Source organism: Chiloscyllium plagiosum, unplaced genomic scaffold, assembly GCF_037043375.1.
Source record: "Chiloscyllium plagiosum isolate Xiang-an unplaced genomic scaffold, Cpla_swu_hap1 HiC_scaffold_10, whole genome shotgun sequence".
Lineage (NCBI taxonomy): Eukaryota > Metazoa > Chordata > Chondrichthyes > Orectolobiformes > Hemiscylliidae > Chiloscyllium > Chiloscyllium plagiosum.
This window is the reverse complement of record NW_028270148.1, coordinates 32,184,448-32,212,216: the sequence shown is the minus strand read 5'-3', so window position 1 is coordinate 32,212,216 and position 27,769 is coordinate 32,184,448. Positions and strand designations below refer to the sequence as shown.

The 27,769-nt window shown below is 41.1% G+C and overlaps 1 protein-coding gene across 2 annotated transcripts in view; it reads left to right on the top strand.

Annotated features, from left to right (window-relative positions):
- Positions 1-27,769, top strand: part of ppp1r21 (protein phosphatase 1, regulatory subunit 21) — a 104,315-nt gene that overhangs the window by 47,339 nt on the left and 29,207 nt on the right. For both annotated transcript variants that reach the window (XM_043695616.2, XM_043695615.2), the window contains exons 12-15: positions 3,389-3,525; positions 4,112-4,204; positions 16,909-17,036; positions 27,298-27,450. In XM_043695616.2, the coding sequence (XP_043551551.2) occupies positions 3,389-3,525; positions 4,112-4,204; positions 16,909-17,036; positions 27,298-27,450 (511 nt within the window). The remainder of the gene's footprint in view (positions 1-3,388; positions 3,526-4,111; positions 4,205-16,908; positions 17,037-27,297; positions 27,451-27,769) is intronic.

The window sequence follows — 27,769 nt, the reverse complement described above, 5'->3', positions numbered from 1 at the left end:
GTACACCTGATCAGGTCCTGGGGATTTATCCACCTATATGCGTTTCAAGACATCCAGCACTTCTTCCTCTGTAATCTGGACATTTTGCAAAATGTCACCATCTCTTTCCCTACAGTCTATATCTTCCATGTCCTTTTCCACAGTAAATACTGATGCAAAATATTCATTTAGTAACTCCCCCATTTTTTGTAGCTCCACACAAAGGCCGCCTTGCTGATCTTTGAGGGGCCCTATTCTCTCCCTAGCTACCCTTTTGTCCTTAATATATTTGTAAAAGCCCTTTGGATTCTCCTTAATTCTATTTGCCAAAGCTATCTCATGTCCCCGTTTTGCCCTCCTGATTTCCCTCTTAAGTATACTCCTACTTTCTTTAGACCCTTCTCAGGGTTCACTCGATCTATCCTGTCTATACCTGACACATGCTTCCTCCTTTTTCTTAACCAAACCCTCAATTTCTTTAGTCATCCAGCATTCCCTATTCCTACCAGCCTTCCCTTTCACCCTGACACAAATATACTTTCTCTGGATTCTTGTTATCTCATTTCTGAAGGCTTCCCATTTTCCAGCCGTCCCTTTACCTGTGAACATCTGCCCCCAATCAGCTTTCGAAAGTTCTTGCCTAATACCGTCAAAATTGGCCTTTCTCCAATTTAGAACTTCAACTTATAGATCTGGTCTATCCTTTTCCATCACTATTTTAAAATGAATAGAATTATGGTCGCTGGCCCCAAAGTGCTCCCCCGCTGACACCTCAGTCACCTGCCCTGTCTTATTTACCAAGAGTAGGTCAAGTTTTGCACCTTCTCTAGTAGGTACATCCACATATTGAATCAGAAAATTATCTTGTACACTCTGAACAAATTCCTCTCCATCTAAACCTCGAACACTCTGGCAGTCCTAGTCAATGTTTGGAAAGTTAAAATCCCCTACCATAACTACCCTATTATTCTTACAGATGGCTGAGATCTCCTTACAAGTTTGTTTCTCAATTTCCCTCTGACTACTGGGGGGGTCTATAATACAATCCCAATAAGGTGATCATCCCTTTCTTATTTCTGAGTTCATAAGATTTTAACAGGACAGGGTAAATGCAAGTAGCAGGCTCCCAGTTTAAGGCTGTAGCCTCGGCCAATTAGGACTCTGATGAGGAAAAATTCCTTCACTCAGTAGATAGTCTGTGGAATTCTCTGCCATAAAGTAGTTGACGCCAAAGCATTGCAAGTTTTCTAGAAGAAGGATATATTTCTTGGTTCTAAAGGGATCAGAGTATGGGGAGAAAGTGGAAATACAGTATTAGACTGGATGATCAGCCATGTCCTATTGAATGTCACAGCAGGTTCGAAGGGCCAAATACCCACAATTATGTTTCCAATACTTGTTCATCAGAGCTAGCCACATCTCTTGCTAAGCTGTTCTGGGACAACTACAATACTGGCATCTACTCAATACTGCGGAGAATTGCCCAGATTTTTCCTGGATACAAAAAAAACAGAATAAATCCATCCCAACTAATTAACCACCTAATCCATATACTCTTGATCGTCAGCAAAGTGATAGAAGGTGTCGTTGACAGTACTATTATGTGGCACTTGCTCAGCAATAATCTAGCCACTGACTCTGTTTGGGTTTTACAAGGGCCATTTAGTTCCTGACCTCGTTCCAGCTTTGGTTCAAACATGAAAAAAAAAACTCCAGAGGGAGGTGAGGGTAATCGCCCTGATATCAAAGCTGCTTTAAGTATGACATGAAGCCCCCTTCTCCTCCGATGCCTGTCAACCACCCATAAGGCATAAATCAGACATGTGATGGAATTTTCTGGATGGGTGCAGATCCAGCAACAAAAAAGAAGCTTGACACTATCCAGGACACAGCCAGCTTAATTTGCTAGATTAAACACTTGCACTCTTAACCACTGATGTGCATTGGTTGTGGCAGCCTGTGATCTACAAGTTGCACTGCAGCAACTCCTCCAATCTCACCCAGATTGCACTTTGCAAAACTGCAACTGCTACTACCCAGAAAGCAAGGCATCAGATGCTTATGACCACAAGCACTTGAAAATTCCCTTCCAAGCCACGAATTGTCCTGAATTGAAACACATTGCCTTGCCCTCCCTTCACTGTTACTGAGTCAAAATCTTGATACTTCCTTCCTGCAGTCCTGTGGATGTAACTACCTGACGTGGACTGAGGTAGCACTTCATAACCAGCTTCTCAAGGGTCATTAGAGGTGAGAAATAAATGCTGGCATAGCTAGTGAACCCAACCCCACCAAAACCCTCTGCCTCCCAACAAATGGATAATAAAAACAAAAATCATCATGTTAAAAGTTGCTGTTCATGTTTTGTTTTAAATCGGGGAAGATAAGTCGTTCAAACAATGATTGAAAAGCAAAATGCTTATAGGTGCTTCAGATCTGAAACAGAAACTAAAAATACTGGAAATACTCAGCAGGTCTGGCTGCATCTGTGAAGAGAGTTAGAGTTGATGTTTCAGACCTGCGAGCTTTCTTCACATGTTTCCAGACCTACTGTGTGTTTCTAGCATTTTTAGATTACATTACAGTGTGGAAACAGGCCCTTCGGCCCAACAAGTCCACACCGACTCGCCGAAGCGCAACCCACCCCTTACATTTACCCCTTACCTAACACAACGGGCAATTTAGCATGGCCAATTCACCTGACCTGCACATCTTTGGATGGTGGGAGGAAACCAGAGCACCCGGAGGAAACCCACGCAGACACGGGGAGAACGTGCAAACGTCTCACAGTCAGTCGCCTGAGGCGGGAATTGAACCCGGGTCTCCGGCGCTGTGAGGCAGCAGTGCTAACCACTGTGCCACCGTGCCGCCCTTTTCTGTTTTTATTTCAGGCTAGGATACTTAGTTTTAAGCAGAATCTAAGCTTTGCCAACAAAAAAAGGTGAGAACGTCTGCATATCATTTCTAATGATTTTACTTGCCATATTTATTCCAATTCTGCATCTAGTGTTCATAACCATAAAATTTGAATGAGGCAAATAAAGGGCTAATTTATAATATAATCTTCAAGTTACAATCCTTTGGATAAAGCAAAGTTTCACTATTTGCAACAAATTTTCTAATCTGCTTCTGTATGAAATGTTTCACAAACTTCTGTTACATTTACTTCCAGGACTTCAAGTGACCATCCATCATTCTTTTACTTATGAGTGACCTGTTTTTCATTGCCAATGCATTTAATGGTACACAGTGTTTTAGTGTAATAGAAGCTGAACAGAGACATTTGCTCATTTAGTTTGTATGAAATTCTCAGTTGTGATCAAGCTGTTCAGAAGTGCATTAAAGGTGGGTTATTTAGTTTAGATGCTTGTAAGGAAAAATTAATCATTTTATATTGAATTGGTTCTAGTTTGGAGGAAGAATGTGAATACTCAGTGTGCACAGCTAATTTACAAGCCAGAAATATGGAACTGCAGAGTGACATGAAAAAGATGACTGCTGTCTTCGAAAAGCTGCAGGTTTACATAAGTCTCCTTGCCTTACCAAGTGAGTTCACAAAATGATTTTGTTTGTCATTGCAAGATTACTACAAAACCATTGCATAAGTTCCTGGAAGGATTTGTAGTCAAAGTATCCTGCCATGGCAAATGGTGGAATTTAAGAGTCTAATGATAACCATAAATCTGTTGTAGACTTGTAAAAGTCCATCTGATTCACTCATGTCCTTTAGGGAGGGAAACTGCCATCTTTTCCTGGTCTGGCCTCTACGTGACTGCATTGTGGTTGACCTAACTGCCCTCTGTGCAATTAGAGATGAGTAGTAAATGTTGATCCAGCATTCCTGTGAATGAATTTTTTAAAAATATATCAAATATAGAGGTTGAGAAGGATGAAATGTGTTTTCATGTAATTTTATGTAAAGTGATTTCAGGAAAAACAAATAATGTACTTAAATGAAAAGAAAATTAAGGCCTGTTTGAATGCTTTGTAGGGTGACTAGTGAGGCTGGGACTGAGCAAGTTTTTATACAGGTGGCAGCGAGAATAAAATTGAAGAAACCTGTTTTGTCTGTTCACAACACTACAAAAGTTAATTTCATTTTGTTTTTAACTCTGCACCTTTTTCCTTTTAGGTACAAAACCTGAAATGCTCCTTCAGACAAACTATAATGTTGTTTTCACACAGCTTGCTGCTTGTCTTCATTCATTGCATGATGTCATGAAAGGCAAGTCTTTTAAGAAAAAGGCATTTTAGGATCTTTTCAGCTATATATAAGGATTTTGCTTCTGCACCATTGCTTTTAACTATCCTTTTATAAATATTTTGAAATAGAGTTCAGAAGTAAATAGCCAGCATAATAAAAATGCAGCAAAGATCAGCATATTCCTCAATTTTTGTTATTACCCAAATTCTAACTCTGAAAAATCTTCTATAGTCTATCCTCTGAATTGTTAATTATTTCATTCTAGCTTGTAGATTGTGTCCAGTGTCCTCCATGACTGGCTATGTCAAAGTTAACAACCTTGTGTATAATGTAATTTCCATTTCTTAAAAAAAAATGAATATGTATAGCAATGCCACTAAAGTGTAATAATGTAAACAATTTTTATGGAGAGAAATTAAGTGAGCAGAACGGTGGCAAATGGAGTATAATGTGGGAAAATGTGTAGTTGTTTATTTGAATGGGAGAACAAAGAACAGTTTTTTTTGTGGCAGAAAGCTGAAACACAAAGGGACTTGGGTGTACTTGTGCATGAAACTTTTAAAGCTAGTGCATGTGTAGCAGATAATCAGTAAAGTGAATGAAATGTTGGCCCTTATTTCAAGTATGAGTAGGGAAGTCTGATTGCAACGGGGAAGGTACCGGCGAGATCACATCTGAAGTAATACGAGCAGTTTTAGTCCCCTTATTTAAGCCATTATTGCACTGGAGGCAGTTCGGACAAGGTTCACTAGGATAATTGCCTTATGAGTAAAGATAACAGCTTAGGACCCTGTTCATTGGAATTTAGAAGATTGAGAGGTGACCTCAGTGCAGCACTTTGGATTTTTTCATAGACTCTTAAAGGCTTGACAGGGTAAATTTTGAGATGATGTGTTCCCCTCAGAGCACATCCTCTTAAAATAAATATACACCAATTTAAGACTGAAATTAGGAGGAATTGCTTCTGAGGGTTGAATGTTTTTGGAACTCCTTGTCACAGAGCTGTTAGGTACAGTCCTTGTGTATATTTGAGAGAGAAATTCTTGATCAGAAGGGGAATTCAGGATTAAGGGGAAAGGCAGGAAAGTAGACATGAGTATCAGATCATCTGCAGTCCTATTGAATGTCAGCAGGATTGGGGGACCAAATACTTAATCCTGTTTCCTATTTCTTATGGTCTTATGGTCCAGCTTCTTGCTGACTAAAAATTGTTTCCCCTCAATTATATAAAATTAACCTGATCAATAATACCTTTTAAAAAATAGTCTGCTTTGATTTCTGTATCGGAGAAATGAAGGTCAAGGTATTCTGTTGTGTATATTAAACTGATTTTGTATATTGTATGGTAGATATTAGAAACAGCAGTTTGCATTAATATAGTGTCTTCAAGATAAACTATCCTCTGGTGCTGCTCAGAATTGCAGTCAAGCAAAAATCAGCATTCAAAGGTGATACTGGAATATCAGGTCTGAATCAATGAAGTAGACTTTGAGGAAGAGTATTATAAGCGAATGGGATTAGGGAGGGATTTCAGAAGCTTGGGGATCAAGACATCTGAAGACATTGCTTACAACGTTGATGTGAAGGGTATGTAAGAAACTGGGTATGGGAAAGATGGAGTTCTTGAAAGGTTTATAGAGCTGAACTTGCTTACAGGAATGAGGAGATGCAATACCATGAGCTGAGAACCAAAGTAGTACTTTGAAAGGAGGAATGAGAGGTGAATATGAGTTGGTATGTGTTGCGATGTGAAAAGTTTTCTTTATGTCCAGATTTAAGGAAAATAGGTTATTGGAGTTGATTCTGGAAGTAAGTAGTAGTTACATGTATTATTGTTTTCTCTTGTTTGCATATTCCACAGATGTTATATTTCCTAAGCTTTATTCGTTTTAAAAAACATTTCATCTTTGTAGATAGACCCATTTCCATTATTGAAGTTTTAATAACTTATCTGTTGACCACTTTAAACAAGTGATATCTTGGATGAAGATCCTTTGGGAAATTGAGAATATTATGATCCCACCTGATAGTAATATAGAGCAAGTCAGATTCTAAATTGAAACTTCTCTTGATAGAGCAAAGGTTTTATTTTTGTTGTTTTTGTATGAACAGTCAGTCACTCAACATCCTTACAGGGGCTGTCAGTGTACTTTAAATATGAGAATGTTAAAATTTATTACATGGGGGTGGGAGGGAGCCTGTTTTACAATGTTAAAGAACTATTTGAAGTACTATGTGAAATCTTAGTACAAACATCAAGAGTTAAGACTGAAAATTTCATTGCAGGGATCACCCTGCTTCCACTTGAAAATTCTTTATTCAGTTGGCACTGCTGTAAGTTTTTTACAGAGCTTTCTTTTAATTGACTTTTAAACACTTTTGGAACAAACATATGGATTTTCCATATTCTCAGCCTCTAGCAGATTTCTGCTTCAAGTTGTTTTCCTAAAATTTCTAACATTTTCCCAGCCCTATCTGAAGACTACTAAGATATCAGCAGTTCTTGCTGTCACTGAGCCTGCACACACTGCCTGACCATCTGGATTGTTTTGAATTTGTGGGAGGGGGCCTCTGTTGCTGGGCAACAATTTTCTTTTCCTACCCTTTTTACCTAATGTACTGAACCTCAAGATCTACTCCAAGGCTGTAAACCCTCATTAAAAGTACATGTATCAGCCAAGTTCAGACACTCCATCACCACTCTCTGATCAAATTAAACTAAAACCATGTCTTCCTCTGTTAACACAATATAGAAATAAAAATTAAACTGAAAACTGTGCATCGTTCTGTACACCTTAGAACACAAGCTTCCAAGTCATTATAACAATGAACCTTCGTCACAATCTTTGCATTAATTATGGGTTTCTTCTCATAGTTTTAGACTGAATTCTCTGGTGTTTGTTTCCAAACTTGTTTTTGCACTGCAAATTGTCTTGGCACTAAATAATATTACCACTGTAAATTCCCAGGGAGCTTTAGCTATTTATAATTGATCCAATATGAATCACTCTAGACACTTCCAAGTGAGCAATTCTATACAAAATTTATTGCATATTTAATGTCTTTCCTAAAAATCAGATTCTCAAAAATATTTGTGAAACCTTTTGAATGTACAATCACACAGTTTCAGATTTCTATCCATTAGCATGTTTTGAAGAAAAGTAGGTGAATGTATTGTGAAGTCATTTGTATATTTTGAATATGTTGTGCACTCAATGTGTTTCTGTCATCAGATTTCTTTGCAATGCTATAAAGTGAGAATCAAAAGACAGATGTGACGTTAGGTTTTGTTTTGAGGGTTACTTCAGCTTTGAGGAAGGAACCTGCATTCTCATAGTTATGTTGATTGTGGTATGTCATTGCTTGCTCAGGATTGGCTGCTATATTAGAGGCAAGCGAGCTTTCTTTTAATGCTCTTTCATGGGTTGTGGGTGTTACTGGCCACGCTTTTTTAATATGTGATGATGAGTTGCCACCTTAAGTTGTTCATCCAGTGAATATATAAAGATTGTTATTCAGGTCAGAATTCCAGAACTTTAATCCAGTAACTGTGAAGAAAAGGCATTATAGTTACAAGTTAGATGGAATGAATCTTGCGATGCAACTTGCACTTCAGTTCAGAAGGGAGAACAATGTTTCATAGAAGAATCAAGTTTGCCGGTCAGGGGAACTTGTCACCCTAGCAGAAGTGATTTGTTTTGTGAAGTTTCCAAGCTGTGAGGTTTTTTTATGGAAGTTTTTAAACTGTTAGAGCTGAAAAGAGTTTTTTGGGCTGTCAGAACTGGAGGGGGAGAAATGTTCATGCCAACGGAAACTGAAGGAAGTTCTAAAATTATCTTTATAGTTCAATAATCAGCAAAGTAGGAAATGGCAAAAAAAGGAGCTGAGTTAGGAGTAATACTTAAGAGTATTAGTCGTACAGCATGGAAACAGACCCTACAGCCCAACTTTTCCATGCAGACCAGGTTTCCTAAACTGAACTAGTCCCGTTTGCCTACATTTGGCCCATATCCCTCTAACTCTTTCCTATCAATGTACCTGTCCAAATGTCTTTTAAGTTGTAATTGTACCCACCTCTACCACTTCTGGCAGCTCGTTCCACATAAGTACCACCCTCCTGTGTGAAATAATTGTCCCTCGTTCCTTTTAAATCCCCCTCCCACTCCCCACCCCCACCCCACCTTAAATCTATGCCCTCTAGCTTTGGACTCTCCTACTCTGGAGAAAAGATCTTAGCTATTCACTTTATCTATCATAGAATCCCTCCAGTGTGGAAACAGGCCATTTGGCCCAAGTCCACACTGACTCTCTGAAGAGTAACCCATCCAGACCCATTCCCCCTATCCTATAACTCTACATTTACCCCTGACTAATGCACCTAACCTACACATCTCTGAACAGTATGGGCAATTTAACATGCCCAATTCACCTAGCCCCCACATCTTTGGATAGTGGGAGGAAACCAGAGCACTGGGAGACACTGGGAGGATGTGCAAAATCCACACACTGTTGCCCAAGGCTGAAATCGAACCCAGGTCCCTGGAGCTGTGAGGTAGCAGTGCTAACCACTGAGCCACCAGGCTGCCTCATGATTTTATAAATTTCTGTACAGTCACCCTTTAACCTCCTATACTTAAAGGGGAAAAAAGCTCCCAGCCTCTCCTTCTAACTCAAACCTTACAGTCTGAGTAACATACTTGTAATTCTCCTTTGTACTCTGCCCATTGGAGAATTTATGAAATTATAGTGTAAAGAAACAGGCTGAAACTTTTTGACTTTAATACCTTTCTAAACTTTTAAATATAATTTTGGTTTTTCCTCTTATGTAATAAATTTGTTTGTTAAAAACTATTTGTAGCCTTGTGTGATTAACCACGGTAATCAACTACAAAAATCAAACTGGTAATCTCTTAAGCCAGGTTTCACTCTGGGATCTCTTTCATTTATTATCAGCCTCAATCAGCCAATTCTCTTATTGGAGATGATAACTGCCTGGCATAAAGTTTCTTGCCATTTATTCACCCAAGTCAGAAAATTGTGCGGGTCCTTCTACACTTTGACTTGAACAGTTTTCAGTATCTGTGGTGCCTTAAATGGTATTGAACATTATTCGATCATTGGCAAATCCTCATTTCTAATCTTATGGAGTGAAGATCATTGAAGTAGCTGAGCATGGTTGGACGATAAGCTAATACTCTGAGGAACTCCTGCAAAATTGGAGGCTATGCCTTTGGGGAGCCTTCAGGATGTGCCAGTAGTTGAAGGTGGCCCGAGGTTCCCTTTTAAGTGATCACGGGCAGGGTTCCGGTACCTAAGCATTTTTATTACCCCCAAGTTTGATCTGTTATTTCGGACTAACTTTGCTCACTTGCTAGACAATATTAGGCGAGATCTCTAGAGATGGGAGGCTCTTCCAATTTCATGGCTGGGCAGAATATCTCTCATTAAGGTTAACGTTCTTCCTCGTTTGCTTTATCCCACGCGTGCACTCCCTATAACGTTTCCCAGGTCAACGTTGCGGAAGCTTATGGGGTGGTTTGGTTCCTTTGGCATCGTGGGTGAACCCTCATCAAACTTACTAAATTGTAGTTGTCTCAAGGTGGGGGGAGGAGTTGATTTCCCAGATATCAGGAGGTATCAATTGAGTTCCCTGCTGTCCTTTGTCTGTGATTGTGTAGGTAACAATCCAAACTCAATATGGCTGGATATTGGGGCCTCCCCGGCAAAGTGCTGTCTTATTAACCGGTGGTTCATGGATAAGAGGAGGACAGTTACGGACCACTGCCGGAACCCCATTGTCATTAGTACAGTCGAGGTATGGAGGGCGATGAGTCAGGTGAGGGTTGTTTATCCAAGACTTCACTTATACCTATAGTTGGCATACCAGGGTTCCAACCAGAGATGATGGACTCAAGGTTTAAACTATGGGCAGTGAGAGGAGTTTCTAGTTAGGGAGATTTGTTTGAGGGGGAGGTTATGTCTTTTGACCAACTGGGCTGCAAATACAGGTTGCCCAGTTCTGTTTCTTTCAGGTTAGGGATTTCATCTAGAAGAAGACTACGCTTCTCACTATGCCCTATAAGCCCGATACAGAGAGGTTGTTGCTATGTTCTGCAAGCACCCTTTTGGTTAGTGCCCTCTATTGCCTGCTGGGTGGCAGGGCCTGGCAGGATGTTAACCGGTTATGTGAGGTCTGGGAGCAAGAGCTGGGAGAACCTATGGGAGAATGCTCAAAAGAACTCAATCTGTAATAGGACATGTGCTATGCAGTTAAAAGTTCTGCACAGGGCTCATCTGGCACCAGACCGTCTGGCGAAGTTTAAAAAAGGGGGCATCTTCATTGTGCCACAAATGTAAAGTAAGTGTGGGTACTCTTACCCATTGCTTCTGGACATGCCATAGGCTCAGTGTTTATTGGAGCACTGTGGCAGGAGAGATAGGGAGGATATTGAGTACTGAAGTCAAAGTCGACCTGATATCTCTCCTCTTAGGTCTATCGAATTTACCATCTTTAGACGAGCATGGGAAGAAACTATTTAATATTCTTGCATACTGTGCACGGAAGAATATTCTGATGAACTGGGTGTCTGAGAACCTGCCAGGCTTGCTGGGATGGCAGAAATTAATTATAAGACCATAAGACATAGGAGTGGAAGTAAGGCCATTCGGCCCATCGAGTCCACTCCGCCATTCAATCATGGCTGATGCGCATTTCAGCTCCACTTACCAGCGTTCTCCCCGTAGCCCTTAATTCCTCTAGACAACAAGAATCTATCAATCTCGGCCTTGAAGACATTTAGCGTCCCGGCTTCCACTGCACTTCGTGGCAATGAATTCCACAGGCCCACCACTCTCTGGCTGAAGAAATGTCTCCGCATTTCTGTTCTGAAATGACCCCCTCTAATTCTAAGGCTGTGTTCACGGGTCCTAGTCTCCTTGTCTAACGGAAACAATTTCCTAGCATCCACCTTTTCCAAGCCATGTATTATTTTGTACGTCTCTATTAAGTCTCCCCTTAATCTACTAAACTCCAACGAATACAATCCCAGTATCCTCAGCCGTACCTCATATGTTAGACCTGTCATTCCAGGGATCATCCGTGTGAATCTCCGCTGGACACGTTCCAGTGCCAGTATGTCCTTCCTGAGGTGTGGGGACCAAAACTGGACACAGTACTCCAAATGGGGCCTAACCAGAGCTTTATAAAGTCTTAGTAGTACATCTCTGCTTTTATATTCCAACCCTCTTGAGATAAGAGACAACATTGCATTCGCTTTCTTAATCACGGACTCAACCTGCATGTTTACCTTTAGAGAATCCTCGACTAGCACTCCCAGATCCCTTTGTGCTTTGGCTTTATTAATTTTCTCACCATTTAGAAAGTAGTCTATGCTTTTATTCTTTTTGCCAAAGTGCAAGACCTCGCACTTGCTAACGTTAAATTCCATCAGCCATTTCCTGGACCACTCTCCCAACCTATCTAGATCCTTCTGTAGCCTCCCACTTCCTCAGTACTACCTGCCTGTCCACCTAACTTTGTATCATCGGCAAACTTCGCTAGAATGCCCCCGGTTCCCTCATCCAAATCATTAATATATAATGCGAACAGCTGTGGCCCCAGCACCGAACCCTGCGGGACACCGCTCGTCACCGGCTGCCATTCTGAAAAAGAACCTTTTATCCCAACTCTCTGCCTTCTGTTAGACAGCCAATCCTCAATCCATCCCAGCAGCTCACCTCGAACACCATGGGCCCTCACCTTGCTCAGCAGCCTCCCGTGTGGCACCTTATCAAAGGCCTTTTGAAAGTCTAGATAGACCACATCCACTGGGTTTCCCTGGTCTAACCTACTTGTTACCTCTTCAAAAAATTCCAACATGTTTGTCAGGCATGACCTCCCTTTACTAAATCCATGTTGACTTGTTCTAATCAGACTCTGCTCTTCCAAGAATTTAGAAACCTCATCCTTAATGATGGATTCTAGAATTTTACCAACAACCGAGGTTAAGCTGATTGGCCTATAATTTTCCATCTTTTGCCTTGATCCTTTCTTGAACAAGAGGGTTACAACAGCCATCTTCCAATCATCCGGGACCTTTCCTGACTCCAGTGACTCTTGAAAGATCTCAACCAATGCCTCTATTTCCTCAGCCACCTCTCTTAGAAATCTAGGGTGTATCCCATCGGGGCCAGGAGATTTATCAATTTTAAGACTTTTTAACTTTTCTAGCACTATCTCTTTCGTAATGGCAACCATACTCAACTCAGCCCCGTGACACCCTTTAATTTTTGAGATATTACTCATGTCTTCCACTGTGAAAACTGACGCAAAGTACTTGTTAAGTTCTCCTGCTATTTCCTTGTCTCCCATCACTAGGCTTCCTGCATCAGTTTGAAGTGGCCCAATATCTACTTTTGCCTGTCGTTTGTTTCTTATGTACTGAAAGAAACTTTTACTATTATTTCTAATATTACTGGCTAGCCTACCTTCATATTTGATCCTCTCATTTCTTATTACACTCTTTGTTATCCTCTGTTTGCTTTTGTATCCTTCCCAATCTTCTGATTTCCCACTGTTCTTAGCCACTTTATAGGATCTCTCTTGTTCTTTAATACATTTCCTGACTTCCTTTGTCAGCCAAGGTTGTCTAATCCCTCCCCGGTTAATCTTTCTTTTCTTGGGAATGAACTTCTGTACAGTGTCCTCAATTATACCTACAAACACCTGCCATTTTTGCTCTACTGTCTTCCCGGTTAGCCTCTGCTTCCAGTCTATTTTAGTCAGTTCCTCTCTCATGCCCTCATAATTACCTTTATTCAACTGTAACACCATTACATCCGATTTTGCCTTCTCCCTTTCAAACTCCAGACTGAACTCTACCATATTATGGTCGCTACTTCCTAAGGGTTCCCTTTAAGATCTTTTATAGAGTCTGGTTCATTGCAAAGCACTAGGTCCAGAATAGCCTGCTCTCTTGTGGGCTCCATGACAAGCTGTTCCAAAAAGCCATCCTGTAAGCATTCCATGAATTCCCTTTCTTTAGATCCACTAGCAACATTATTTACCCAGTCCACCTGCATCTTGAAGTCTCCCATGATCAATGTAACCTTGCCTTTCTGACATGCCTTCTCTATTTCCCGGTACATGTTGCGTCCCTGGTCCTGACCACTGTTAGGAGGTCTATACACATCTCCAATTATGTTTTTTTTGCCTTTGTGGTTCCTCAATTCCACCCACACAGACTCCACATCATCCAACGCTATGTCATTCAATACCATAGATTTAATTTTGTTCTTAACTAACAAGGCAACCCCATCCCCTCTACCCACCTCTGTCTTTTCGATAAGTTGAAAAACCATGGAGGTTTAACTGCCAGTCCTGACCCCCCTGTAACCAAGTCTCTGTGATGCCTACTACATCATAATCATTCACTATTATCTGTGCCATTAGTTCATCGGCTTTGTTATGAATGCTACGAGCATTCAGGTAAAGTGCCTTAGTGCTAACTTCCTTATCATTAGAGATGTTGGAAGTCATATGTCCTAAGTTATCCTTGCTTTTTACTGTATTCTCAGTCTGCCTCAATTTTAAATCCGCCTGGAAACATGCTATCCTGCTGCTTATCTTGCCATTTACCTCCATACTCCCTGTCGCTTTCACTTTCCCTTCCCCCCCAACTCAGAAGTTTAAAGTCCTACTGACCACCCTATTTATCCTCTTCGCTAGAACATTGGTACCTGATCGGTTCAGGTGGAGACCGTCCCAACGGTACAGATCCCCCCTGTTCCAAAACTGATGCCAAATGCCCCATGAAGTGGAATCCCTCTTTCCCACACCAATCCCTTAGCCACGTGTTTACTTGCCTAATTTTCTTGTCCCTATGCCAATTGGCACGTGGCTTGGGCAGTAATCCGGAGATTATGACCCTTGAGGACCTGTGCTTCAATTTCCTGCCAAGTGCTTCGTAATGCCCAAACAGGTCCTCCACCCTAGTCTTGCCTATGTTGTTGGTACCAACGTGGACCACAACAACTGGATCCTCCCCCTCCCGCTCCGATATCCTTTCAAGCCGGTCGGAGATGTCTCGCACCCTGGCACCGGGCAGGCAACACACCATGCGAGACTCCCGATCCGGCTTGCAAAGGATACTATCTGTCCCCCTAATTATAGAATCCCCTATAACCACTACTTGTCTATTAGCTCCCCCCTCTTGAATGGCCTTCTGCACCATGGTGCCTTGGTCACATTCCCTTGGACTTTTTACAAACATGGTGCACCACACAACAGACCATTTTTATAAGACATGGCAGCCCTACTTGAGTTATTTGGATATAGATTTGTCAACTAGGGCATTTATTTAACCAGGATGGTTAGGTTTGTCAAGCCCTGGGCCCTGGAGGGGCTGTCCTGAGTTAATTCAGGTATATATATACAATTCCTTTGTTTGGGAGCTTTGCGCTGAGCACAGCTATTTGGTATTTTGTGGGTTTTTTTCTTTTTCTTTCTTTTTGATCTATTAGTTATTTACTTATTTATTGGTGTGGCTTTGCACAGTGTTAGGGTTTGTTTTGTATTATAGGGTAGGTTAGTAGTTAGTAGACAGTAGTTGTAATTTGTGTTTTGATTTCTTTTTATTATACTGATATTTGTTATGATTGTATTTTTCAATAATTTTGTTTGTAAAGTTAAAAATACTTGCTAATAAATATATTTACAAAAAGAAGTTTGGGATTGGAATTAGATGTTTGGATTTTTTCCTAAATTTTGTGTATGAAACATACCTGGGAATCTTTCCATGATGTAGCTAATCTATAGCAACTTTATTTTGAACATGATTACAGCTAAACTGTAGCCTTGTCATGATTTGTAGCCTTTGGTGCTTGCTGTCACATGGAGTGAAGCAGTTTGGCTAAAGACTGAATTTGTAGTAATGGTAACCTGTAGAGCAAGCCAAGTTAGATCATTCTGGCTGAAAATTGATGCAAATGCTTGAACCTTGTCTTTTGCACTGGACATTCTCTGCCATCATTGGGAATAGGATATTTATGGAGCTGCAGTCTCCAGTAAGTTAGTTTGTTGTCCACTACTCTTCATGGTTGTGCATGGCAGGACAACCGAGCTTTTCATCTGGTTTTGGGATACCATATTGTTGCTTTTTTATAGCATGCATATAATCCTAAATGGTAGCTTCCAGTTAATGTGTTGCTGCTGCTCTGCTGTCCTGCCCTCTTTATTGACTTGGAGTTGATTCTGTGGCCTAATGGTAAATGAAGGATGTGTTGCGAGATAGGTTTGCAGATTGTCATGGAAAATAATTCTGATATGAATGTCAGCCCACAGCTCCTCGTGGATTCTGAACTTTTGAGCTATTAGATCAGTTGAGTCTATTCCATTTAGTAAAATACCACCACACAACCCAATAGATATCCTACCAATACTCCTCTGGACAGCTATGTATCCAACAGGCAGATTGATAAGGAAGAGTCTAGTAGGATTTCTCTTTTGGCTTTTTTTTCTATTTGCCACATGCCCAGTATGATAGGCCCTTCAGAACTTGGTTTGCTTGATAACGAGTGATCCTCTAATGGTTATGATTCAGCATGTGCACTCTGTTTAGGAGTAATATCTGCCTTTCCTTATTTCAAGTGTTACCTGCCCTTAGTGTCTTGGAGGGTCTTCTGCCTAGCATATAGGTTAGGAGTTTAAACGAGAGAGAATTAGACTCTCGGATTACATTTCCTCTGGAACCACTTCAATATTGTCGATTTATTGCCTTCATTAGGAACTTTTGTTCCAAGACTGCTTTGATGGGTTTCCATTACAGTATGTAAAAATGTGGAATATCTGGTAGTCAGCAATCTGTTACCTGGGGGTTGGATTGGAACCCCTCTCCTAATCAGGGCAAAGTTGAGGCATTGCTCTTAAGAGGGGTAGTGATGTTTACTGAGAATGAACCAGATTACAATCGAAGCTCTCTTAACCCCATGTGACTGTACTTTATAAATAATGTATGCTGCAGGATGTCTTTCTGAATTCAGATTGAAAAATTCGTTCCTTTTTTGAGGTGTAAGACCTGAAAAAAAATGAATAGGAAAAAAGGATCAATTAGAAATGAATGATCTTTGACTTTTCCAAAGGTAATCTATTCCCTCTTCAGTCTGGATTTTTGTTTGCAGTAAATCTATGCAGTCCATTTATTCTGGTATTATAATCCATTTTGACCTCAATCTCAATTTAATATATTGGTACATTACTGTTCTAAGTATGTTTGATCATCTCGTCTCTACAGTGGCTCAATCTCTGGTAAAAGATGGGGAGTACTTCACTGATTTCAACATTTCCCCCTTCCTAAAGGGAAGAAATGTTGCTACCTTTACCTGGTTGTGTTATGCACATTAATATGTGTTATCATGTCTTGACTTACCACATCAGCCCTAAGATCATAAGATAAAAGAACAGAATTATGCCATACAGCCCCTCAAGTCTACTCTGCCATATGGTCATAGCTGATCTGTTTCTCAACCCCATTCCTCTGCCTTTTCCCGTAACCTTTGAAATCCTCCATTGGATTGTATGTATTCTGTAAAGTCTTTTTATATCAAAATAATGCATATTATTTGTACAAAATTCACATTTTCAAGGTATGTTTAACATTTCTCACTTTGAGAAATGATTGCAGCTGCAGAGCTAATGACTCTTTTTTGGTTTGTTTTTCTGTTTTTAGATATTTCCAAGCACTACAGTAAGAAGGTTTCCTTAGAGCAAGAGCTACCCACCATTACACAGAAGCTTAAAAATACCAATGATTGTATTCTTTCTTCTGTTGTAGCATTGTCAAATGTTACAGGAAAGGTAACTGACCATAAGTTACAGTTGCTACAAAATGAGAAAACCATTGTCAGTTCTTAAATAAAAGCAAAACATTGTGGATGCTGAAGATCAGGAATAAAGAAAAAGAATGTTCGAGAACTCAACAGGTCTGGCAGCATTTATGAAGAGATAAAGTTGATGTTTTGAGTCTAGTATGATGCTTTTCAGAATTGGACGTGAAAAAAGTGGTGGAATTTAATGTTACTTGCAAAAGACCAAGTGTAACAAAGGAAGGTGAAGGAAAAGTGACACAGTACCGATAGGCAAAGAATGGCAGTGGTTTGAGAGAAGAGATACAGATCCAATGTAGATTTTCGTAATAAAAGATAGGCCAGTTCTGAAAGCAAAATCATGCAAACAAGAATCAAAATGGAGCTGAGTTAGTGTTCTGAAGTTCTTGAACTCAATATTGAGTCCAGGAGGTGGTAAGAGTCTACAGAAAATGAGGTGCTATTCTTTCAGCTTGTATTGGGCTTCACTGGATCACTGCAACAGACCTTAGAAATGTAGGCATGAGGCCAAGCTGGTGTATTAAAGTGGCACGTGACTGGAAAGTTTGGCTCATGCTTGTGGTCTGAATAGAGGTGTTTTTGCAAAGCTGCACTTGATCTGCGTTCGATCTTCCCAGTGTGGAGGAAACCACATTGTGAACCGTGAATATAGGAGACTCTTGAATGGAGTATAAATAAGTTGCTGCTTCCCCTGGAACTGGTGTTTGTTGCCTTACACAATGAGGAGGGAGAGGTAGCAGAGCAAGTGTTATACCACCTGCAGTTGTAGGAGCTGGTGCTGTGGGAAGGGCATGATATAGCAGTACTCAAGTGTTGCGGATGGAATGACCCCTTTGGAATCCTAATAGGGGAGAGGAGGCGTCTTGTTGGGGTTGGTAGAAATGGCATCAGGTGATCCTTGGAATATGCAGGCTCAAGGAATGGAAAGTGTAAGGAAGAGATCTTGAAAATGGGTTGGGCATGGTTGAGGCTTACATCCACAATTGTTGGGGGAATCCTAATTAAGGAAAAAGGAAGATGTGTCTGAAGTGTCGTTGTGGAAGATGTGTCTGAAGTGTCGTTGTGGAAGATGTGTCTGAAGTGTCGTTGTGGAAGATGTGTCTGAAGTGTCGTTGTGGAAGATGTGTCTGAAGTGTCGTTGTGGAAGATGTGTCTGAAGTGTCGTTGTGGAAGATGTGTCTGAGGTGTCGTTGTGGAAGGTGTGTCTGAGGTGTCGTTGTGGAAGGTGTGTCTGAGGTGTCGTTGTGGAAGGTGTGTCTGAGGTGTCGTTGTGGAAGGTGTGTCTGAGGTGTCGTTGTGGAAGGTGTGTCTGAGGTGTCGTTGTGGAAGGTGTGTCTGAGGTGTCGTTGTGGAAGGTGTGTCTGAGGTGTCGTTGTGGAAGGTGTGTCTGAGGTGTCGTTGTGGAAGGTGTGTCTGAGGTGTCGTTGTGGAAGGTGTGTCTGAGGTGTCGTTGTGGAAGGTGTGTCTGAGGTGTCGTTGTGGAAGGTGTGTCTGAGGTGTCGTTGTGGAAGGTGTGTCTGAGGTGTCGTTGTGGAAGGTGTGTCTGAGGTGTCGTTGTGGAAGGTGTGTCTGAGGTGTCGTTGTGGAAGGTGTGTCTGAGGTGTCGTTGTGGAAGGTGTGTCTGAGGTGTCGTTGTGGAAGGTGTGTCTGAGGTGTCGTTGTGGAAGGTGTGTCTGAGGTGTCGTTGTGGAAGGTGTGTCTGAGGTGTCGTTGTGGAAGGTGTGTCTGAGGTGTCGTTGTGGAAGGTGTGTCTGAGGTGTCGTTGTGGAAGGTGTGTCTGAGGTGTCGTTGTGGAAGGTGTGTCTGAGGTGTCGTTGTGGAAGGTGTGTCTGAGGTGTCGTTGTGGAAGGTGTGTCTGAGGTGTCGTTGTGGAAGGTGTGTCTGAGGTGTCGTTGTGGAAGGTGTGTCTGAGGTGTCGTTGTGGAAGGTGTGTCTGAGGTGTCGTTGTGGAAGGTGTGTCTGAGGTGTCGTTGTGGAAGGTGTGTCTGAGGTGTCGTTGTGGAAGGTGTGTCTGAGGTGTCGTTGTGGAAGGTGTGTCTGAGGTGTCGTTGTGGAAGGTGTGTCTGAGGTGTCGTTGTGGAAGGTGTGTCTGAGGTGTCGTTGTGGAAGGTGTGTCTGAGGTGTCGTTGTGGAAGGTGTGTCTGAGGTGTCGTTGTGGAAGGTGTGTCTGAGGTGTCGTTGTGGAAGGTGTGTCTGAGGTGTCGTTGTGGAAGGTGTGTCTGAGGTGTCGTTGTGGAAGGTGTGTCTGAGGTGTCGTTGTGGAAGGTGTGTCTGAGGTGTCGTTGTGGAAGGTGTGTCTGAGGTGTCGTTGTGGAAGGTGTGTCTGAGGTGTCGTTGTGGAAGGTGTGTCTGAGGTGTCGTTGTGGAAGGTGTGTCTGAGGTGTCGTTGTGGAAGGTGTGTCTGAGGTGTCGTTGTGGAAGGTGTGTCTGAGGTGTCGTTGTGGAAGATGATACAATGAGAGTCCCAAGCTGGAAGAATTTGTTGCAGTCTCTAAGAAGCAGGTTCCAAAGAAATATACACAAGCTAGCTGTCGGAGTCAGAGTTTGTAATGAATATTAGTTGACCGACTGTTCCCAGAAATGAAAACTGAAATCATGAAAGGGAATGGTAGTATCAGACATTGACGAGGGAAGTTGAGAGAAGGGTGAAAATTGAAAGCAAAATTGATTAACTTGTCCAGTTTTGGGCAAGATCAGGAAGCTACATCATGACAAGCAACATTGATAGGCATTCGTACACCTGCAGTCATCGATATCAGTTCTTAAACGGTTGTCACATTTATTCACAATTGATAAGACAGGTTACTTTTTCTTATTTAAATCATAGATAATTTGTATTAACTCCCATAAGCTGATATAAGATGTAAGATCTAAAGTAGGCCATTCAGCCCATCTATTCTGCTCTCCCATTCAATGGGGTCACGGCACTGATGTGATCAGACCCAATTGCATTTTCCATTCTTTTCTGTACAACTGTTGATTCCCTTACTGTTTAGAAATCTGTCTATCTTAGCCTTGACATCTCTTTGCAATCAAGAATTCCAGATTGTCTACCCTCTGAGAGAAGAAATTCATCCCCCTCTCTGTCTTAAATATGTGACCCCTTACTCTGAGATTATGCCTTCTGGTCCTAAACTCTCCCACAAAAGGAAACAATCTTTATGCATTTACCCTGTCAAGACCCCTAAGAATCTTGTATCTTTCGATAAGGTCGCCCTTCATTCTTCTACATTCTAATGAGTAAAGATGGCCCTTCCATAACTGGGATCAACTAGTTAACTTTCTCTGGACTGCTTCCAATGCCAGTACAGCTTTCCTTAGAATAAGGTATGCAAAATCTTTCATAGTATTCCAGCTGTGGTCCCACTAGTGCCTTATGTGGTTTTAGCAAAACCACCTATTTTCATGTTCCATTCCTTTTGAAATAAAGGCCAACATTCCATTTGCCTTCCCTATGAGCCACTAAACTTAGATGCTAGCTTTTGGTAAGTCATGAATGAGGACTCAAATCCTTCAGTTCTGTGGCTTCCTCAGCCCTTTGCCATTTAAAATATATTTAGCTTCTGTCTTCTCCCTGTCAAAGTGCAAACATAATTTTCCCACATCTTTTCCATCTGCCAAGTTTTTGCCAGCTTGCTTAACATGTCCATAGCCCTCTGCAAACTGTCATATTCACCACTTGCCTTTCCACCTAATTTTGTTATCCCTCAACCTGTCTATAGTACATTCACTTTCTCATCTGAGTGATTAATATATATGTTGTAAATAATTGTGGCCCCAGCACTGATCCTTGTGGCACTCCATTAAGTTGCCATCCTGAAAATGAAACCCCTCCCCTCCCTGATCCCAACTCTTGACTTCAATTAGTTAATGTATAAGCATGGATAGAGGAATGGCTATCTCCAACACCATGTGCTCTTCTTTAAGTAGCCTGATATGTAGCACCATTTCAAATGCCTTCTGAAAATCAAGATATATTATAACCACGGATTTCCCTTTATTATCCTAGTGTTTATATCCTCAAAAAAATGGAGTAAATTTATCGGGCATGATTTCCTCTTCTTGAATCCATGCTCACGTTGCTTGATCGTATGCATTTTTACACACTCTATTACATCCTTTATGCATTGACATGGTGGCTCAGTGGTTAGCACAGCTGCCCCACAGTACCAGGGACCCAGGTTTGATTCCAGCCTTTGACGACTGTCTGTGTGAAGTTTGCACATTCTCCCTGTTTTTGCATGAGTTTCCCCTCTCACTCCAAAGATGTGCAAGTTAGGTGGGTTTGCATTGGGAAAGTGTCCAGTGTCTAGGAATGGTCAAGCTAGGTAGATTAACCATGGTAAATGCATGGTGATAGGGTAGTATCTGGATCTGGTTAGGACACGCTTCAGAGGGTTGATATGGACTCGATGGGACAAATGGCCTGCTTCCACATTGTAGGGATTCTATGACCATTTTCCCAATTTAACACATTAAGCTAACTTTCCTTTTTAAATAAAGTTATTGGCAGTTTTCCAATATCCCGGAAGATTTTCATAAAGTATGGATTCTTGGAAGATTACTGCTAGTCTGTCCATTACCTCTGTAGCCATCCATTACGTCGGTAGCTACTTTATTTAACATTCCTGATTTGCATCCCATCTGCATCAGGGGACCTATTGTCCTTGCCTCACTGGTTTCCCTAGCATTCTTCCTCTGGTGATAGTTATTGCATTTATTCTCCCCCCCCCCCCCTTTCCTTTACCCTTTGATTATTTAGTCATTTTGGAATGTCATTAGTGTCTTGCACTGTGAAAAATAATGCCAAGTATTTTATTCACCATCTTTGCCATTTCCTGTTTGGCAATTATAATTTTGTCTGTCTGGTTCTCTAAGAGGCCTGTGTTCACTTTGGCCCCTCTCTTCCTGTTTATATATTTAAAGCTTTTTTAAAAATCCATCTTAATATCACTTTCAAGTTTACTCTCAAGCTTATCTTCTTTTACTTTGTTCTGCTAAGCTGGCCTAGATTTTTAAATTCAGCACAGAAGATGGCCATTTACATTATTATACATGTGCCACTGTTGGCCCCTCCACAGGATCTCACATGCTTGCTAAAGCTTTTTCTTTTCAAACACCCATTCATTTTTTTTTAGGTTTAGATGTTTGGAATTTAAAAAAGGATCCCTGTATTTCTATTCTCTCACATGGGGAGAGTAAGGAGGCATGGGATAGGAAAATCTGGCTGTCTGGATAAACCATTGGCTGGCCCATAAAAGACAGAGTGGTGGGAGATGGAAAGTATTCAGCCTGGAGCTTGGTGACTAGTGGTGTTTGGCAGCAATCAGTTCTAGGACCCCTGGTCTTTGTGATTTTTATAAATGACTTGGATGAGGAAGTGGAAGAGTGGATTAGTAAGTTTGTCGATGACAGGTTGGTAGAGTTGTGAATAATGTGGAGGGCTGTTGTGGTTGCAACGGACTTTGACAGGATGTAGAACTGGGCTGATAAGTGACAGATGCGGAGTTCAACCTGGAAAAGTGTGCAGTAGTTCACTTTGGAAGGTCGAATGTGAATGCAAGATACAGGGTTAAAGGCAGGATTCTTGGCAGTGTGGAGGAACAGAGGGATCTTGGGGTCCATGATCTAGATCCCTCAAATTTGCCACCAAGTCGACAGGGTTGTTAAAAAGGTGTATGGCCTGTTGGCTTTCATTAGCAGGAGGATTGAGTTGAATAGCCATGAGGGTATGCAGCAGCTCTATAAAGCAAGTGTTAGATCACACTTAGAATATTGTGTTCAGTTCTGGTCACCTAATTATAGGAACGATGTGGAAGCTTTAGAGAGGGTGCAGAGGAGATATTCCAGGATGCTGCCTGGCCTGGAGTGCATATCTTATGAAGGTTGAGGGACCTAGGGCTTTTCTCATTGGAGCAAAGGAGGATGAGAAGTGACTTGATACAGATGTATAAGATGTTGAAGTTTAGAGTGATTAGCCAGAGACTTTTTCCCATGGTGGGAATGTCTATCATGACGGGAATTAAAAGGAAGGTTTAAGGGAGATGTCAGAAGTAGGTTCTTTACACCGAATGGTGGGTGCGTGGAATGCACTGCTGGCAGTGGTAGTAGAATCAGATACATTAGGGACATTTAAGTGACTCTTGGATAGGCACGTGGGTTATAGTACAATGAAGTGTATGTAGGTTAGTCTGATCTTGGAACAGTACAGCACTGTACAAGACCTTTTGCCCTCGATGTTGTGCTGGTCTTTTATCCCATCATTCAATAACAGCACCTCTCATTCTTCTAACGCTGGTGAATACAGCCTAGTCTTCCTTAATAGTATAACTTCTTTATTCCAAGAAATCAATTGATTGAACATTATCTAAACTGTTGGAAATAAGTTTGAATGAAAGGACTGTGGGGAAACATTGTGGAACAGTTTGAACATTTTCGAGCAGAGTTTACTAGGTGATTTTATCAAGGAATAAAATCAACCGCTTAATGTGGGCTGAGATTTACGTAAATCAAATAATTTTTGAGAAGGCAATAAAGTTTTAAAGGAATTAAGAGATGAGGTTTATGGCCTTTATTATTGAAAGATCAGTTTTGAAAGATCAGTTTTGAAAGATTAGTGGGTCTGTTTCTGGACTTGGTTTTCTGTTTTGTAGACCCGAGTCTGTCAGTAAGGAAAACACCCCAGAAGCTGAAGTGTCTGTCCTAAAATTCTTTTCTCAAAATCCTGAAACCCAATAATGTTTCCAAATACCAGTATTTCCAACTACTTTGTAAAGCAGAGAAAGCTGGATTGTGACCATTTTCCCAAACGTTGATATAAGCTGATTGCAATCTGAACTGAAGGCCATCCAACAATCTATGAGCTGTCAATAATTTAATTTCACTGACAAGAAACTCTGGACTGAGAAGTCATCACATTCTATCCTTTGTTTCTTGACCTTTGGCCAATGGGAGATCTATTTTTCATTTTTACTTTTTTAAAATCCATTTCTGCGATGACTGTCTTTTTATGATCTGTGACTATTGCTGTCACAGATGGAGAGAATATGGCTTTAATTCTGATCATAGCTTAAATATGATCTGTGCTTTCCACTTGTTTTAAAAGTAAGTTTTGTTTACAATAAATGTGCCTCATTTATTATATTCCAGACTGCAGAATAAAGACAGTTGATTATTTTCCTAATTGAATTAGTATACTGTGGTTCTGTTCGCCGAGCTGGAAGTTTTTGTTGCAAATGTTTCGTCCCCTGGCTAGGCGACATCATCAGTGCTTGGGAGCCTCCTGCGAAGCGCTTCTTTGATGTTCCTCTGGTGTTTATAGTGGTCTGTCCCTGCCGCTTCCGGTTGTCAGTTTCAGCTGTCCGCTGTAGTGGTTGGTATATTGGGTCCAGGTCGATGTGATTGTTGATGGAGTTTGTGGATGAATGCCATGCCTCTAGGAATTCCCTGGCTGTTCTCTGTCTGGCTTGCCCTATGATAGTGGTGTTGTCCCAGTCGAATTCATGTTGCTTGTTGTCTGCGTGTGTGGCTACTAAGGATAGCTGGTCGTGTCGTTTCATGGCTAGTTGATGTTCATGTGTGCGGATTGTTAGCTGTCTTCCTGTTTGTCCTATATAGTGTTTATATAGGACAACAACAGCAACAACCTATCAACAAAGACGGCATACTTAAACTACTGGACGTGCCTCACAACACACTTCACATTCAACAACCAGATATACGAACAAATCAACGGAACACCCATGGGATCACCAATCTCGGGACTCATAGCAGAGGCAGTTATGCAAAGGTTAGAACAAACAGTCCTACCACAAATTCAACCCAAACTCTGGGTCAGATATGTCGATGACACGTTTGTAATAATTAAAAACACGGAAATAGAAAAAACACACCGGATCATCAACGCCACACTCGCAGGAATCCGATTCACGAGAGAAGAAAAGGACAACCAACTCCCATTCCTAGACGTGATGGTACAGAGAACACCGAACGGAGAATTCACTACAAGGGTATACAGGAAAGCCACACACACAGACCAAGTCCTAAACTATGAAAGTAACCACCCCAACACACACAAACGATGCTGCATTAGGACACTATTCAAAAGGGCCACAACACACTGCAGTACACCAGAACTGCAAAAAGAAGAGGAGGAACACCTATACAAGGTATTCGCCAAAAACGGATACCTGCGCAACTTCATCAACAGATGCCTAAGAGAAAGACCACAGAACGAGGACATACCACAACCAAAAGGACTAGCCACACTACCATACATCAGGAGCATCTCGGAACTGACAGCCAGACTACTGCGACCCCTAGGACTCATAACGGCAAACAAACCAACAGCCACGCTCAGACAACAACTCACCAGAACGAAAGACCCGATACCCAACATGAGCAAAACTAATGTAGTGTACAAAATACCATGCAAGGACTGCACAAAACACTATATAGGACAAACAGGAAGACCGCTAACAATCCGCATACATGAACATCAACTAGCCACGAAACGACACGACCAGCTATCCTTAGTAACCACACACGCAGACAACAAGCAACATGAATTCGACTGGGACAACACCACTATCATAGGGCAAGCCAGACAGAGAACAGCGAGGGAATTCCTAGAGGCATGGCATTCATCCACAAACTCCATCAACAAACACATCGACCTGGACCCAATATACCAACCACTACAGCGGACAGCTGAAACTGACAACTGGAAGCGGCAGGGACAGACCACTATAAACACCAGAGGAAACATCAAAGAAGCGCTTCGCAGGAGGCTCCCAAGCACTGATGATGTCGCCTAGCCAGGGGACGAAACGTTTGCAACAAAAACTTCCAGCTCGGCGAACAGAACCACAGCAACGAGCACCCGAGCTACAAATCTTCGCACAAACTTTGAATTAGTATACCTTTATACTTAAAGTACGACTGGTGGATCAATGGAATTTAATTTCCAGCACATTCCTCCCATCACAGGCATAACAATTGCTAATAAAATTACTTATTTTCTTAAATAAAGGAAGACAAAAATGGACTAAGTACCGCAGATGTGGTCTCACTAGCAGTGTGTACAATCATAACAAAACATCCATTTATCTTCTGTTCTCCTTGCAACAAACAACAATTCATTTACCTTACTTAGTGTACTGCTTGCTAATTTTGATTCATGTATCAGATTGCTGTAAGTGAATCTTTTATCCATTTACTTTGCTCCTTTTTTTCCTGCCATTGAGAGAGCTCTAATTTTTCATACTATAATTGATCTGCTAAGTTTTTGACTTATCTGTATCCATTATAAACTCTGAATTTCACAATTTGCTCTGTCTCCTGTATTTGTCATTGCAAATTACTTTCAGTCCCTATATTCATAAACATTGATTTGAATTACAAATAGTAGAGGCACCAGCATTGATCACTGTAGAAGTCCATTCACTGCAACTTGTCAACTGACCCAATTATCTCTATTTCAGCTTTTTGTCAGTTCACCAATTCTCTATCCATCTGACCATGTTGCTGCCTACATCATAAACTGTTATCTTGATCGGGTACTTTATCAAATGCTTTTTGGAAATCAAAATATAATGCATCTGGAGGTTCCCTTTTATCCATTTTTTTTTTGCTATTTCCTTAAAGGACATTAAATCAAACATCATTTTTCCTTTCACAAAAGTGTTGCCTCTTGCTGACTGCATTAAAATTTTCTAAATGTACCTTCCTGTAAATTCAAGTTTCCAAATTTTTCTTGACAGATGTTTGGCTCGTTGGCCAGACATTGCCTGCTTTCTGTCTTAAACCTTTCTTGAATTGTGAAGTTATATTTACAACTATAACTGGAGTCATAGAGATGTACAGCATGGGATCAGTTTTTAATTCAGCAAGTCATTATTTAGAATGCATGGCCTGAACAGGTGATAGAAGCAGATTTAATAAATTTTGAAAGTGGAGGAATAGGTACTTGGGTGACAAATTACAGGATTATAGGGAAAAGACAGGTGAATAGAACTTGTAGTTCATTTAAAAAAAAACCTGCCGAATGGCCACTACTTATTGTATAAGTAATTAACAAATGTTTAGGTTGGGTTTTTATTTCTTTTTGCCTTCTAAGTATTGACTTAAAGCTTGAATCACTGTCACCGAAGACATTTTGTCCTTGAAATGATTTGTTTCTCACTGCAAATAAAGCATACGCTGTTCATTGAAGCTTTTTTCTGCCTTTTTAGATTGGTACGTTCTTCAGTAACAACCTGGACTTTTTCACGGTTCCTTCTGTGTATAGCTCAAGGATAGGAATGGCTGTAATTGACTCTCTTGCAGCAGAATGTATGCTAGAGAATAAGAAGAAAGCAGCTGCATATATTAAGACTTTAAAGAAGGTTTGTGTCATTTTGCAAGGTTTGTAGCTCAGGTTGAGATTTAGGGTGTAGGTTTGCTCGCTGAGCTGTAGGTTTGATATCCAGACGTTTCATTATCTGGCTAGGTAACATCATCAGTGGCGACCTCCAAGTGAAGCAAAGCTGTTGTCTCTTGCTTTCTATTTATACCTTTCTCCTGGATGGGGTTCCTGGGGTTTGTGGTGATGTCATTTCCTGTTTGTTTTCTGAGGGGTTGATAGATGATATCTAGATCTATGTGTTTGTTTATCCGACACACGGATGAAAAAAAAAAGCCACCATTTCGACTGGGACAACACAT